Source organism: Abramis brama (genome assembly GCF_963993115.1).
Source record: "Abramis brama genome assembly, chromosome: 2".
Lineage (NCBI taxonomy): Eukaryota > Metazoa > Chordata > Actinopteri > Cypriniformes > Leuciscidae > Abramis > Abramis brama.
This window is the reverse complement of record NC_139964.1, coordinates 29,667,213-29,682,956: the sequence shown is the minus strand read 5'-3', so window position 1 is coordinate 29,682,956 and position 15,744 is coordinate 29,667,213. Positions and strand designations below refer to the sequence as shown.

General features: G+C 37.5%; 1 protein-coding gene across 3 annotated transcripts in view; it reads right to left on the bottom strand.

Moving 5' to 3' along the window:
- cracdlb (cracd like b) overlaps positions 1 to 15,420 on the bottom strand; it is an 18,262-nt gene extending 2,842 nt beyond the window's left edge. Inside the window, exons 1-10 of one of the 3 annotated variants that reach the window (XM_084106790.1) lie at positions 15,347 to 15,420; positions 10,374 to 10,485; positions 6,659 to 6,716; positions 6,154 to 6,310; positions 5,263 to 5,392; positions 4,927 to 5,088; positions 4,744 to 4,812; positions 4,032 to 4,241; positions 2,330 to 3,527; positions 78 to 403 (exon numbers count right to left, since the gene is read on the bottom strand). In XM_084106790.1, the coding sequence (XP_083962916.1) occupies positions 78 to 403; positions 2,330 to 3,527; positions 4,032 to 4,241; positions 4,744 to 4,812; positions 4,927 to 5,088; positions 5,263 to 5,392; positions 6,154 to 6,310; positions 6,659 to 6,707 (2,301 nt within the window). In that variant the 5' untranslated portion in view covers positions 6,708 to 6,716; positions 10,374 to 10,485; positions 15,347 to 15,420. Of the gene's footprint in view, positions 1 to 77; positions 404 to 2,329; positions 3,528 to 4,031; positions 4,242 to 4,743; positions 4,813 to 4,926; positions 5,089 to 5,262; positions 5,393 to 6,153; positions 6,311 to 6,658; positions 6,753 to 10,373; positions 10,511 to 15,346 lie in introns of those variants that run through there. The other 2 variants (XM_084106791.1, XM_084106789.1) reach the window with 2 other exon arrangements.
- Between the last annotated feature and the right edge of the window lie 324 nt (positions 15,421 to 15,744).

Here is a 15,744-nt window from a genome sequence, read left to right as displayed (position 1 = left end):
GTGTGTGTGTGTGTGTGTGTGTATATATATATATAGAGAGAGAGAGAGATGTGTTCTGTGCTCTCCAGCCATGTTACCTGCTTGTCTTTTGTTCCACTAGGTGCTGGTTTAGTAGTAGGTCTCTGTGAGGCCGTCTGAATTGGTGTGTTCAGTGTGTGCTGTGTTTTCAGAGGATGAAGCGCGGCGGTGGTTAGTGGTTGTGTTTTAGGCTGTACGGATGGTTTGGGAGGCTGTGCAGGAGGTGCTGGTGGAGGTGAAGGGTGGACTGATGAGTGATTTGTGGCCAGTCTGCTCAAGAATGGCTGGTAAGCTCTGGTCTTCTCTCTGGCTAGACTCTTCCAGCCTGGCTCAGACACAGATTCTTTAGTTGCTCCTGATGTATTCTGGATAGATGGTTTTCTAGCTGTAAAAAACAACAACTCAATTTTAGAAAGAATTGAATTGTACATTTAACTTTGTTTTCTGTGTAATGAAATGAAACAATAATAATTTGTACTTTTTGATGATAAATTCTGATTAACACTGCTGTGCAGTTATTTTGTTATTCCACGGCAGTCTATTATTTTGGTATTAACAATCTCAGATAAACCCACTGCCAATGGCACATTTCAATAAAACAAACAGTGATTGGCTGTTGAACATGTCAATCAGATTCTTCCTGTGTAAGTTGGCCATTGTTGCCCAGAATATCCAATAGTGAAAAGTCTGAGTAACTTTTATTCTCAAACATGCAAAAATAAAAAAATAATATATATATAAAATAATAATTTCAATTAATTTTTATTCTTATATTTTATGTTTTCATTTAGATTTTAGTAAAAAAAATTATATTTTTTATTTCAGTTAACATTTATTTTTTCAAGTAACATTTTTTTCTAATTGTTGTGCCCCTATTATGCTATTTTAAAGGTTCCTAATTTTGTTTTGGAGGTTTCCTACAATCGTTTTACATGCATCCAAGACAGAAAACATAATTTAACATAATCATTTCTCATAATATACATTTCACATCACCTCATTTCTCAAAGAGTTTGAAAACAGTTTGTTCTAAGATTCAGTCTCTATAAACCCCTCCTTTCTAAGAGCTACTCTGCTCTGATTGGTCAGATGGCCCAGTCTGTTATGATTGGTGTACTCTGCTCTGATTGGTCAGATGGTTCAGTCTGTTATGATCAGGGGGGCAGGGTTTTATATTATTTTGAAGTTTCCCCGGGCGCCGCCATTGGCTAGCGGACCCCCACCTGCTGTTAGCATCCCATTGACTCCCATTCATTTTGGCGCCACTTTGACAGCGAATAACTTTACATCTGAGGCGTTTAAAGACTACATTTGTCCATTATTTATTTCTAAATAAACACGAAAATGTATAAAAGGCTCCATTACCTTGTAGCTTCCGTTATGGCCCCGTAGAAGCATTTTTTGTAAAAATAGGCTAACGATTGCGTCATAACCACGCGACTCTCTGTCGCACAGTAGAGAGATTACCGTATAGACAGGAGGAGAAGCTTGCGGGCAATCGGGGGGACGTGGAGGCAAAATGACAAAATAATTAATCAGAATACTTAGCAAAAGTTGCTCCTGCTCCTAGCTCATGGACAGCTCCTACTCACGCTCTCCGTCTCTGCAAGATTCGGAAGGGAATGATTCAGATTTCTCTTGGCACAGCTACTAGAAGACAGACGGGTTGCTCATGTCACATCTACGTCGTCAAGCTCAGTTTGAGTCTGCGCAGTGCGCTCGACCATCAGGAAGTGAGTGCTTCTAATTGACTTCACTTTTCTCCGTTGAATCCAATGGGGTCGCTGTGTCCAGTTTATATACTGTCTATGGTTATGATTGGTGTACTCTGCTCTGATTGGTCAGATGGTTCAGTCTGTTATGATTGGTCTACTCTGCTCTGATTGGTCTGTTGAGCCTCAGACATTTTTCGTGGACAGCCAGTGAAGACTATAAGCGGGCATTATGCAAATTTGTTACATTATTATGTAGGTATGTAACAGGGGTGAGACTGGAATTGCTGATGACTCGTTTCAGCAGTTCAGAATCAGTTATTTTTTTGAGTGCACTTTGAGTGCACTTTGATCTTTAAAACTTTACAGACATTTGTACAGACAACTGTACTACACACTACATGAAAGGTAATATTCGAAAAAGCATAATAGGGGCACTTTAACTATAATAACCCTATTTCAAATATCCAGTTCCTTTTATATTTAGTTTAATTTTATGACCATTTTCTTGAAAAAAAAAATATTGATTGAACCAATTCAACAAACCGATACCATATATTATATATTTCAACAGAAAGAAGAAAGACATTTACACTCACTGTCTTGGGCAGCAAGCTGAAACTCCAGGCTCTGTGAATCTTGTTTTTTGGGAACACACTGTTTACTCTTTGAATTGCCATCACACGTATTTCTGAAGGTTTCTGCTTTCCCAGCATGCTCTTCTGAGTCAGATAGCACTGTATTAGACTCTAAACTGTACCGTTTGGTTTCATCTTTAATTTTGGAAACCTCAGAGCGATATTTCAGCGACAGAGAGGTTGTGCGCAGCTGCACCCCAAAAGTATTCTTCTGTTTTCTGTCTTCAGGTTCCTCTAGTTTCTCTGTTTCCAAGTGTTCTGTAGCAATATCAGTCTTAAGATTGGTTCCTGTTGTTGGTTTGGACATAATAGGAGGCGTTACTTCTCTACGAAAACTCTTTGTGTCTTGTGTTTGATGGAGGAGATTCTGAGACTCTGTTGGTTTCGTTTGTCTTGCTTCATCTTTCTGCGGCTCTAGGTTGGGTTTGTTGGATTGAATCTTGATTCCTGGAGTACCTTTCAAATGCCCCTCATTCTGCTTTGTCACAGTCTCACTTGTTGTTTTGGAGTGATGCTTTGCAGATGCACTGAAAGGTTTTGTTGAGGCCTCCATGGCTCCTTTTGGAGACGGAGGGCTCATTTCCATTTTTGTAATTTTGATGCGAGGCAGAGGTACAGGAACTTGTCTAAATGATGCTTCCTCCTGGGGGCTTTCCTTTGTATTTGTTCCACACACAAGATTCTCACTCGTCTGAATCTGGATATCATTCGGATCATGTCTCTGGATAGGTGAATGGGCTCTTAATGACTCTATTGCTCTTGATGGTTGTGTAGATTCTGGAAGTCCTGATGGTGACGGTGGACCTGAGGAGCTCGAGGTCAAATCAAAGGACATGGGCTGCAAATAAAGAGGATTTGTGGTGACTTTGCCCTCAGATTCAGGAGACGCTTCCGACTTTAGGATTTCAACACCCAGAGATGGGAAATTAATTTCAGTTTTGTTGGGGTTCTCCTCCTGGTTCTGCACTGACTTTGCAGGAGATGTCTCTGCAGGTTCTGGAGAGATGGGCTTCTCTTTTAGGTCCAAAGACGGAGAGGAAGACAAACGGCGTTGCTCTGTCTCTGTGAACGTCATGGTGCCATCATTATCATCCTCCTCAGACAGAACGTTGTCCAGATCACTGATGCTTTCTGAACGATACCTGGGAGAAAGAGATTCCTGGAAAAGAGAGAAGAGAGATCGAAATGCCTTCATTTTTTTTTTTTTTTTTACCAATAGTTTAGAATTTGTAATGATTAAATATTCATAACTTTTTGCAGATGTTATCAGTGATTTTCATCTACTATTTCTATTTTATTTCAATTAATGAAAACCTTTAGGCGTTTTAGTTAACATCCTTTCAAAATAAAATCCTACTTTAAATGGGACTTTAAATTAGTTATCTTAAAATGGCAAAATAATTTTATAACTTTAGTTTAGTTACATAAAGAATACAATGAACACATATTTTGTAAATAAAATAATTCTAAATTAATAAAATAAGCACTTCCAGTGTCCACAATGCCATTGATTACAATGAGAGGGATCTAGTTTTTTGACACATCCGGTGTAACGTTGTCAAATTAATTCTATTTAAACTACTTTATGCTCTTTAAATCTATTTATACATACAGCTTGATGTGAAGATGAGGCATATACATTGTATCACCCTCACTGTCTTACCGTTTGCACTCTGTTTCCCCTTGTGCTGGCTCTTTGTTTCCTCGGTTTGACTGACATGCGATGACGGGCAGCCGAGTTATCCAAACTGGCCATGTAACATGCAGGGCTACTGAAGTCAACTCCTGAAGTGGGTGTGGTCGAGGTGGAGGTGGGGGAGATGATTGGCTGAGGGGACGGTTTGGAGACTGGGGATAGAGGCCTTGATGATGGCTGGAAAGGATGAGTGAGACAATATTTACCATCAAATAATGTATATATGCCAAATTTTTCTTTGTAAATGTTTATTCGCAAAGATTGTTTTGAATAATGCGGTGTGTCAATATTACGTAGTATTATTATTATTATTCTAGTGCTGGGAAAAAATTAATTGCATCCAAAATAAAAGTTTGTGTTTGCATAATATATGTGTGTGTACTGTGTATAATTATTTTGTATATATAAATACACACATATGCATGTATTTATTTAAGAAATATTTGAATGTATATACTGTATATACATTTATACATAATTTATATTATATATAAATATAAATAATTTATATATAAATAAATAAAAATCTTAAATATATACATGCATATGTGTGTATTTATATATACAAAATAATTATACACAGTACACACACATATATTATGCAAACACAAACTTTTATTTTGGATGCGATTAATCGCGATTAATTTTTTCCCAGCACTATATTATTCATGAATATTACCTGTTCTTCTTCTTCACTTCCCGTTCCTGCTAAACTCAGAGAGCTCAGATGTTTCTGAGATTCGGGATACTGTAAGAAAAATGGCATTTGGATTCCATTATTAAGGTCAAAGTTAAAGTAGTAGCAAATATCTCTGTTATGTTTTAAGTGTACCTAAACTTTCCATCTCTATTGTTCTGTTACCTTGTAAACGGCTCTATGCTTCACTCGCTCGTGGAAGGACGTCTCCGGTGGACTGCACGGTAAACCATCATCCTCTGAAGTGGTTCCTGAGTCCTCTGTGCGTTTGCCAGGAATCAACATTGGAGGAGGACCGAGATGTAAGTTCTGTTGCTGTAGTTTCAACTGCCGGAACAAAATATAAACCGCTTGCTATTTAATGATCCCTGGCCTTACTCAAATTAAAGTTGAACAAAGCACACTGCTGTAGCATAATAAGAGTAGTTCAAATGATCTGCTGTCTTTTTCTAACAAAAACATTTGCAAGTTGTTTGTTCTCCACAAAGAACATTCCCTTACTTGTAAGGCCTTAATTTTGCCATGAACGTTCTCTTGTGAAAGAACGTGTGTCGGTTCTGTGGACTGGGTCTGATCGGTAAAGAAGATGCTATCGTGAGACAGCGCCCTGGAGCTCAGACACTGCGGGTACCTGCGGATCAGATTCAATAGGTTCATTTTTTTATTTTAGTTTCAGTAGAATATCTGTGCTAAAACATCAGTACAATATCTGTATAATAATCTGATTGGTCAGGTGGCCCAGTCTGTTATGATTGGTCTACTCTGCTCTGATTGGTCAGGTGGCCCAGCCTGTTGTGATTGGTCTACTCTGCTCTGATTGGTCAGGTGGCCCAGTCTGTTATGATTGGTCTACTCTGCTCTGATTGGTCAGATGGCCCAGTCTGTTGTGATTGGTCTTTTCTGCTCTGATTGGCCAAGTCTGTTGTGAAACGCCCATTACCATATCTGAATTTTAGCTCCTGATCTTCCTCAGCACTTGATCAGTAACGATGGCGTCAGTTCTACAGTATAAATCCCAGTCTGAGTCCTCATTCTTTGGAAGTGCATGCAAAGTGGATTTGCTTTGGCAGCACAGAAAGTGAATAACATGAACCAAACTTATCCAAACTCAGCTACAACTAGTGTTTGAGGGTCAAAGTAGACGATGTTTGAGGGCAGCCAATACAGACCATAGGCTGGCATTATGCACTGGCATTTTTTTTTAAACCTACGTAAGTTCGTGTAGGAAATAAGACTGGAATTACTGATGACTCGATATAGGTAATAACTTACACATTAACATTTATTGTGAACTTTGCAGACCTTTTACATCACAAAGAGCTATATTATACACAACATGAAAGAATAAGCATAATAAGGCCACTTTAATTTATTGACATATAAGCAACTTACGAAAACTCGTCTTCAGAGTCGTAGCCTTCCCTTATGCCCTCTGGAGCAGTGATGTCACTAGCGGACTGGCTTTGCTTAATCAGCCCTTCGTTTTCCTTTTTCTTCAGTTTCCCAAAGAGACGCGTCTTCAGCTGCTTAAAACGGGACTTCTTCCTTCCTGTTGAAGAGACCAGGAGTAAGAAAGATTGATTTGCATGGATCTCCAGAAATAGAGATTAATGACGTCATGAGAAGATCTGTTTGTAAAGTAAGGTCAGATTTGGTTCTGTCTGATTTTATTTTTATTACTATTAATTATGTGTTCAATATTGGTGTCTTCTATCATAAGGCTACTGGGTTACAGTGATTTAACTATGGTTAAGGGAGTTTTAGACACTCTTTCTTAATGTTGTGTCAAAAAATAGCCCTAAAACGTAGTAAAATCACTAATGCATGTATTTCTCATTAATAAATCCTTAAAAAGAAAATGTGTGAATGCATTCAAATCAGGAATTCGAACACAAACCTGTGAGTTCCTCTCCATTTTTGTCCATTTCTCCAGGGCCGGATTCCATGTTTTTAATCTGTTGATCCACAATAGAAGAGAAAATCATATAATGACTCAAAAAAAAGAAAAAAAGAAAAGCGTATAAATCTCAGTGTGTGCAGACTGGAGTAATGGAATTACGAACAAGACTTTAAATAGAAACTGTGGAAGAGTGTCTGCTGCATGTCTTGTTTATAGCAGTAAAGATCAGCTGATCACGGTTAACTGATGCACTCTGTTTGCACTTTAGTACATCATTTCCTGTGTTCAAAGGTGATGAGCCCTGGTCTAAGCATTTGTTAGAATCCTCAATGTCCTAATAAGGAAAGTTTAAAAGTTATTCATACAATAGCTGAATAGTCAATAGCTGAATCTACTACTTTTAAAAGATAAGGTAAATGGAATGTAATTGTCCACTACTACATCATATAACCCAGATTATTGCTCACAAGTTTGACGTACATGTAAAGACAGAGAGTCATGTGCTGGTCTCTTTGCTTTTATATTGGCAAACTGGATGACGCCCAACATCTGCTTTCATCCTCTTTTGCGTGTCTGACTGTCGAACCACAGTTTGTTCAAACATCTCCTGTGTCTTTCTATTGGCTTTGTGTTGTGATACAATCACTGGCCACTTGTAATACAGTGACTTCTGAGGGGAGAGAATAGTAGTTCACTTTGGCCAGGACACCAGTTGCTTAGCGATGCACATGGGTGGCGCAATTTTTAGTAAACACTAGATTGTGTCTATCTGCAACCTGGGAAACCAAGCCCTTGTCCAAGCTCTCACAATTCATTAACCACACACTTTCTCACACACATGCCCTCAGATTTATTCTTTGGAGTGTCAGAGCATTAACATTTACTGTTTATTACACTTACAGTGTTTCATTCACAGATTAGATCAATAAACTTATCAGGTGTTGATAGTATGTGCCAGCAAAGTAGTTCTTTAGTGCATTGTTGTGCCGTTGCACTAATACCCTATAGGGCTGGGACGATACACCTATCTCCCGATTCGATACTATCACGATACTTGGGTGCCGATACGATTATGTATTGCGATATATATATTTTTTTAAGAATTGCGATTCTACACGTATTGCGATTCCATATTGCAATATATTGCAATTGTTTTAACACTAGACCGTCGGGAAAAGCTAAATCATATACTTATACAAATTGTACATGATGTATAGGATGAGTCATATTTACAAAAACAAATCATCACATCTTTCTGACTTTTATTTCAGAAGCATCATACAATACTACATTCTCTTGAATAAATGATTCAATAACAAATACATTTTTTAACAGTCACTTGTCGCCACTTAGTGGTGAAACAATGTAATCGATAAATGCGTTATTTTAAGCACCAAATTTCTATCAAAAGCTGATTTTGATTGCTATCGTAGACATCAGTGTTCATATTTGAACTTTTATCCAAGTACTTCTATGATAATTTTAACTATTGCATCACAGAAATATGATACTATGAGGTTGAAAAGACTGTGAAGCTGTTTCATGACAACTCTCTCCGGGTCAGCGGCAGTGCCAACACAGCTTTGAATGTCTCGATATGATTTTGTCAAAGTTTAATAGACAGACGAATTGAACGATCGCGTGGGTGTTTGAATCGAGATCACAGTCTTTTAAAGATGAATCGTGCAGCTCTACTCTTATCTCTCTCTCAGTATATGAGTAGCGCCAGGGCTTTTCAGTGCTTTCAGTCTCACGTCTCTTCCACACGTCCACTTGGGATATTACGTCACTTTAACACTCATAGATAAGAACACATTTCATCCTCTGTTGGAACGAAGTGGCTAACTTCTGTCAACCTCATCTACAAGCAAGGACAAAAATAAAGCAGTTGAATATGAATTATTATCGATTCTGGAATAAAAAAATCGATTTTAGAATCGTTAAAAACAAAATTGTGATAGCTAGGCAAATCGTTTTTTTTCTCCCAGGCCTAATACCCTATTTGAGCACTATTTGAGGGGACAGCCATTTGTAGTGGTGTCCGAAACCAAAGTGGATGTTATCGAGTGCACTCATGCTATCCCATAATGCTCCACAATAACAAGTGTACAACCAATGTATGCTAAACGGCTAGAGAGGATACCCATAACGGACTGTGAGGGTCACACCGAATGAATTCCCGCCTCTAGCCAGAAGATGGTGCTTCCATCCATTTTCCAAACCGCTGGTCCAATGTGGGTACAACGTAATATCATGCAGGTATAAGCTCCTTTTTAATTGATTATTAAATTGTTTATTTAAGGTTTCTACATAGTTTCCATAACAGAGTTCCAGATAAATCTTTTCATCTGACTACTGGAGCTGCCTAAGTTTCATTATTAAACGACAAGCACAAACTATGCAAAAGCGGCAGCCCTTTTGGCAGTGCACTCTGTCTTTTTTTATTATCCATCAGGTGGAGATTTTAAATTGTATCTCTTAAAAGTAATAGCACATCTCTCCTCAACAAGCATGTGCATAATTATGCCAAATTTTAATACTTGGCATTAGTGCTTTGTTGAAATAGGTCCCGAATCCTAAGTATGATGAATAATAATAGTGATGATAACCATGCTAATGAAAACAATCATCAGTTTGTTATCATGGCTGTAACTTTATCCTGTTGTGCTCTCTGGGGTGTGTGTCTGAAACGTAGCATGAAATGGTTCTATAAAAAAACAATCAATTTATGTAAATGTCTGTGTTAGCATATGCACACACACCTGCTACTACTGTCCTCAGGACTTAACCAAACAATCTAATGAAAGAAATACCAATAAACCCTGTTGTCCTTGCTGTCTGATATAAAATCTTTATGCCATGTGCTTCTGAGCGTGCGGAGGAGGACAAAAGTGCTGTACATTCACTTTATGCAATATGGTAGTCAGGTTTAGGATCAACACAATGGCAGATAATAGACTATTGTTTAACCAAAAGATCAAAAATCAATGTTATGTAATAATAGTGGAAGGCTAGAACATCAAGGGTCGGCTTTCTTCCTGCAGGTCGTATTCATAAATATCAATGTGTTTTGCATATTAAGAGCCAAAATATGGCTGTATTGGCTGCTGAGTAATAATGCTGAAAATTCAGCTTTGCCATCACAGGAATAAATTATATTTTAAAATATATATATTTAAAACAACTTATTTTATATTGTAATAATATTTCACAATGTTACTATTTTTACTGTTTTTGATCAAATAAATGACTTATTGAGGAACACTAAAAAAGATTCCCCTAATTCAACTTAAAAACTTAAGTTCAGTTCAGAATTTGATATTTGAAATCGACACCCAAAAGAAACACACCCGTCCCTTCATTACCCCACCCCCAAATTAATGAGCATGCTATGCAAACGCAGGCGACTAGAAAATATTCACAAAATATTTGTTTAGGTGTTGATTAGGTATTAATGTCAACAGCGTTTCTCAGAAATCACTTACTGCAAGTCATTTCAACTCTTCTTTTTTTATTCAATCTTTAGTTGGAAAGTAGTTTTTTGTATAACTTAATGGAATTGGTTACATTATTAAGAGTTAAAGTAATGGAAAAAACATGTTGTCATAAGTTATTGATCATGTAATTTTTCTTATAGTAAAGCACCTACCTGAATTGGTTGTAAAAATGAAAACGAACAAAAACATTATATAGTAAATTATTCTAAACTTACCAGCAGCTTTGCGTTGAGGCAGAATGTTCTCCCTCGTCTGAGAGCTTCCTTAGTTTTCTTCTGTGGCTTTTTCTGCTGTGGTCTTTAGTCCTTAGTTTTAGATCACTGACATCTGCAAATAGAGAGAGAGAGTGAGGGAGTGTGTGTGAGAGTGAGAGTGAGTGAGAGTGAGAGTGAGGGAACAAAGAGGTACTAACAGGATGTGAGGGCAATAAATTAGATGTGTTTTAAAACTGCCTGGGATCTTCTCATTGGTTATTTGTAGATATATCCATCGTCATTCAGTTCTTTCAATGTACTGTACTGCTAAATTATTTTCTTCTCCTTCCCTATATTTGCTTACACCTTCTTGACCTGCTCAACTCTTGCATTGCAGTGATCTCAAGGAAAGTCCCTCAATGATCTTCAGTAAAAGTCCCTCAAAACCCTTACTAAAGCATTTTTTTTCCCTCTGTAGGAGTTAATAATTACAGTATAGGCAGGTGGCTTTTCCCCTGAAATATTAAAGTGATCATTTGCTTAATAATTGCCGGAAAAAAATACAATTCCAGTTTATTTTCTGATCTGAATACCATAAAGCATTCATAGTGGTTTATAATACGAATAGGTTTTCCCCAGCAACAAATGTCTCCTGGAGACAAAACCCTGAATCTTTAACCACTGGTAAACACCACATGATAAACTGTTCATTTGTTTTACAGAATGAAAAATTAAAGGACATTTGCATCACCATTTTCATTTAAATATTTGCTTAAGTACTTTAAAATATGTATATTGTATGTTTATTATGCTATAATGTTGGTATCCCCTATTATGTATATACCTTTTTACAGTGAATATATTCTAGATTCTGTACATCTTTTACATCTCGAGACTGTGATGTTTCAACTCACTTTTACACTGATTTGAAAACTCCAGCTACAGATCCATGCATGCAAATAAACCACTGACTTGGCCACGGTAAATTTGATTAAAAATTGAATTTCGCTCTTTGACCCCTCACATTTAGCTCTGTGTTGACATTGAAAACTGCTGGTTTATGTACGCCAGGTGTGTTTTTCTGTATTTGCATATCTCTGTGGCCAACTAGTTTTGTGCACTACAACTGATTTAAAACTAAGCATAAGGCTGAGATGCTTGAGTAAAGTCCCACAAAGTGCACTCGACACAATTATCGTAAATACGAGTTGGAAATTGGCCTCTCGAGTCCTATTTATGACTGGGAAAGATCATTTTGCTATACCCGAGTTTCAGAGTTGGGTGGGCTATACACTTTAAATATATTGGAGGAAAGTTTAGTTTAGTTTCATTCGTTTTTCCAACAACATATCAACTCCTTAGTGAGTCAGGTATAGCCTATTTATGTACATAACCATTGGATGTAAATTATATGTATTATACGCATCGGAGATTAGCATTTATTTGACTTAAACACTGGAATCGTCAGCAACCTATCTAGATCTAGCGTAAGCAATGTTTAAATGGTTGCCAACAAATGGAGCGCTACATTTTATTCAAAACATGTCATGTGTTGACTAAATATGTTCAGTACATTTTGGCTTTAATAAGATTTCCCTAAAGGCGGGCGTACATGGTGCGATTTTTGCTGTTTTACGAGCTCGCAGATGGTCGCGTGGACATCGGTGATGCTCGCATGGTCGCGGCTCGCAGCGTGTGATCTCTAAATTTATGTTGAAAGGAATGACTGTTCTCTGCTTTTCAACAAATCATTTGCGCACACATTTCTGTCATTTTTCTATCTGAAGCTATAGTTGCTTACAACATTGAAAGCTCCGGTCTCTGTGTTTAGCGCGAAAGCTCACGTGATTGCCGCCGGCTCGGGATAAAATTCGTGCACGGCAGTCGTGCCGTGTACCAGCTGCTTTGACGCGATTATCAGTTTAACTGACTCGTAACGTGTGTAATATCTCACGATCTCCCGAGTGTCCGAACTCGCACCGTGTACGCCCGCCTTAAGAAATAGACACAAATAAACCCTGTGTCCTCCATGATTCCTATTCTTTCCGACAACAAAGCACTTGAACGCGAGAATCTCGTAATTACGACTTCAGAAGTGGGAAGTTAATGTTATCGCATTGGACTAAAATGTAGGCTACTGACTTTTTACACGCAAAGTATAAATACTTCCCAAAATGTTTTGGATATTTTTTTTTCCCCACCTTGTTACACTTGTGGTGTTCCCAGTCAAAAATGACCATCCAACAAAAAATTGCTTATAAATCTCTTGTTAAGCTATATTATCACCAAATGATTTTTGTCAGCTTATTTTCTTTCAATTAGGGCAGGTTTTGTTTATTTTTCAAGCTTATATTGGTCAAAAATGACCATCATTTAGTGTTCAGGCCCGTGTTCATAATGTTCATGTTCACATATTTACATGTGTGCTTGCAAAGATAAAGGCCTCTGACTATTTGGAGTATTACAGGCTTTCTTTTACACAGAGATGAACTTTATCCTCAGATCCATGAGGCTTTGCGTCGCATTGTGTCTAACAACGCCCTTCAGCCGTGACTTATTCAGCCTCTCGCACATTATTGCTTACATAGCTTTGTGTGATATAATTTCCTTTCCATCTTGTTTGTCTCCCAGAGGTTAGCTTACGTTCAAACAGTGCAGGTGACACCGGAGGAGTTTCCCAGAAGACCTTTCCAAAAATAAGCTCTGAATCAACAGCTTACACAATTAATGAATGTCAACAAGTTTTAATCCACCTTTCAGCCTGCTCATAAAGATGCTAAATGAATCCTTTAAGAGGAACCAAAGGAGGAGACAATGTAGTTGGCAACCGGTTGTTTTGACCTAATGTAACCCAACACCCTGAGACTCAACCAGAAATGTCATCGCTCTCACTCTGGCGCACTTTCTCTAGGTTTTTTTTTTCTTCTTTCTTTCAGATTTGACCTTTCCTTTTCTTTTGGTATGAATGCGCCAATTCAAGGACTGCGTTACCCAGGTGAAATGCAGTCTACGCAGTCAAGCCCATCTTTGTACACTGTACGGCATGCGATACATTCAGTTAATTCATTAAAGTCCCTTGACAAACTTTTCTTATGCTCTTTTTTTTTTTTTTAGGTTGGCTATGAGAAATGTAATAGGATATACCCAGCTAACAACAATATGTTTTGAGGATTTTCTGCTAACATGCAGTACTCTGAACATTCAAAACACCCAGTTTTTATTTATTTATTTAAACATTTGTAAATGTAAAGGAAATGTTACATTTTATCACTTTACAAACATTATGGAAACATTACTTTTGAATGTTCTCTGAACTGAAGCAAGCAGTAAGTAATAATGTTTAAATTCACCATGAAATCAAGTTGGACAATTCTTATTTTTTTATGGAATATTGCAATATTTGTTATGAATGATTTCTCTGAGCACATCATTAATTTAAAATTAATTTGCCCCTCATAATCTTTAATCAAAATAACTAACCCTCCCTCTTACAGCTCTTCTCTGATGATGTGTTTACTGGCGCGAGGGCGGAGCAACCTGTCACTCACATGAGATCCACCAATAGCAAACCACAAACAACCAATCAATTCCCCATGGACAAAATCAAGTCCCACTCTACATTTATTCTTGTTTGAGAAGCTGTTTCACTCGGATAAACGTCACACTATAGGGAAGAAAAGACTATCACAACTTCTGTTTCATGACGACTTCACAAAATGTTAGATAGATCAAAATGTCCAACTTAAACGTTTCCATGTTTCTGTGCTAAGAACATAAGCCAAAGTGCTGAGAATGTTCCCTGGTTAGCCTGTAGAATTACAAGTAGGGCACTACTGCTTTTGTGGTGACTCTATATCAGCACTTTTTTATTATTTATTATTATTTATAGCCTAATATAATACTAGACCTGTAAAACCTGTACGGTTTATTCACTCACTTTTATCCTTGAAGCTCTGCATTCATCTTTTTTTCCCTTTCAGGACAGTTAAGTTCTCGTTCTGCAAACATTAACTTCTCAACAGATAGAGTGACTAATCTGCTTGAACATTAACTGTGTTTTGAAGATATACCTGACCCCTCCTAAACGCTGCATTCATCCTAAACGTACTGACCTTTGGATTATAATTACTTTAACGTGAGCTAGACATACTTCCTATCAAACATCACACACCTGTTTTAATACAAGTGTAGGAGGTCAATCACAACATGATCCCTTGATAAACAGCAGGGAGCAATTCAAGCATCTGAAATGATAAATAAATATCGCTGTAGGATACTGATATGTAGTGATAAGATACAATGCTGTAGGAAACATATAAACAGATTAGAAAGTGGAATCACTAAAGTTGAAGCCATGTTAACCATGTGTCTTACAGTATAATGATCTACTATCTAATGTACCCAGCTTAACTGAACACACTACCCTAATAACAAGTGCATCACTTGAACATGAGTCTGACGCACAGAAAGTACAATTTTTCAGAATCAAATAATCAGCTGAGGAACAGTGTGCACTCAGAATCAGAATTGGGCATCTTTATTTGTAGGCTTTTGAAATCTCTGATCGCCAATTTCAAAGATTATTTTTAACCTCTGATGGTGGCCTTCTTAGACTTTACATCCTCTAAAAGGTTTTATCCCATCCTTTACCTTGCTTAGAGAAAGACATCTACTTTGAGAACATTTGCACAAAATTAAAGTTGCTAATGTTTTTACAATAGGCTACATACAACAGTGCATGAGTACTACTTCATGCCTACGAGATAGATAGATAGATAGATAGATAGATAGATAGACTGTTTCTTTTCAAGTTAAGCATCTCATCATGGTTGGAAATCGCCGTCGCAAAGATGTTTTCTTGAAATGGTTTCTTTCCAGACTGCTTCTATTTTTTTTGTAAAAACAACCCACCAAACTATCATGCCTATTAGCCGCGAAGAGGATGGATATGAACAGAAAACTAACCACAGCAGCCTCATAAAAGGATGTCTTACCTCTGTGGAGTGGAGATGCAGAAGCGCGCACCTGCGCTAAGATCAGCAAAAACACTCGCGCAGCTCACGAGACTGAACGAAACTAGTGAGCTCTCTTGATTGGCCACACCCACATGATGACGACACATGACGCGCTGAGGCGTACAGGTGCGCTTCTTCTAATGAGCTTTTCTTTCTTGCTTGTTATTTATGTTTTAACTGCAGGGATTATAAAGACGACGACTAGCATTACCACTACCCTAACAAATAACTAGAGATAATACTTTTTTTAGATCGCTTTTTTTTTAATTATTCTAGCGGTCGTCTGGCAACACTGAATAAATAAATAAAATCTATAAAAAATCAATCAACATTTTTTTTTGTAGATATATGCGTAAACATGGAAAATCCATTATCAT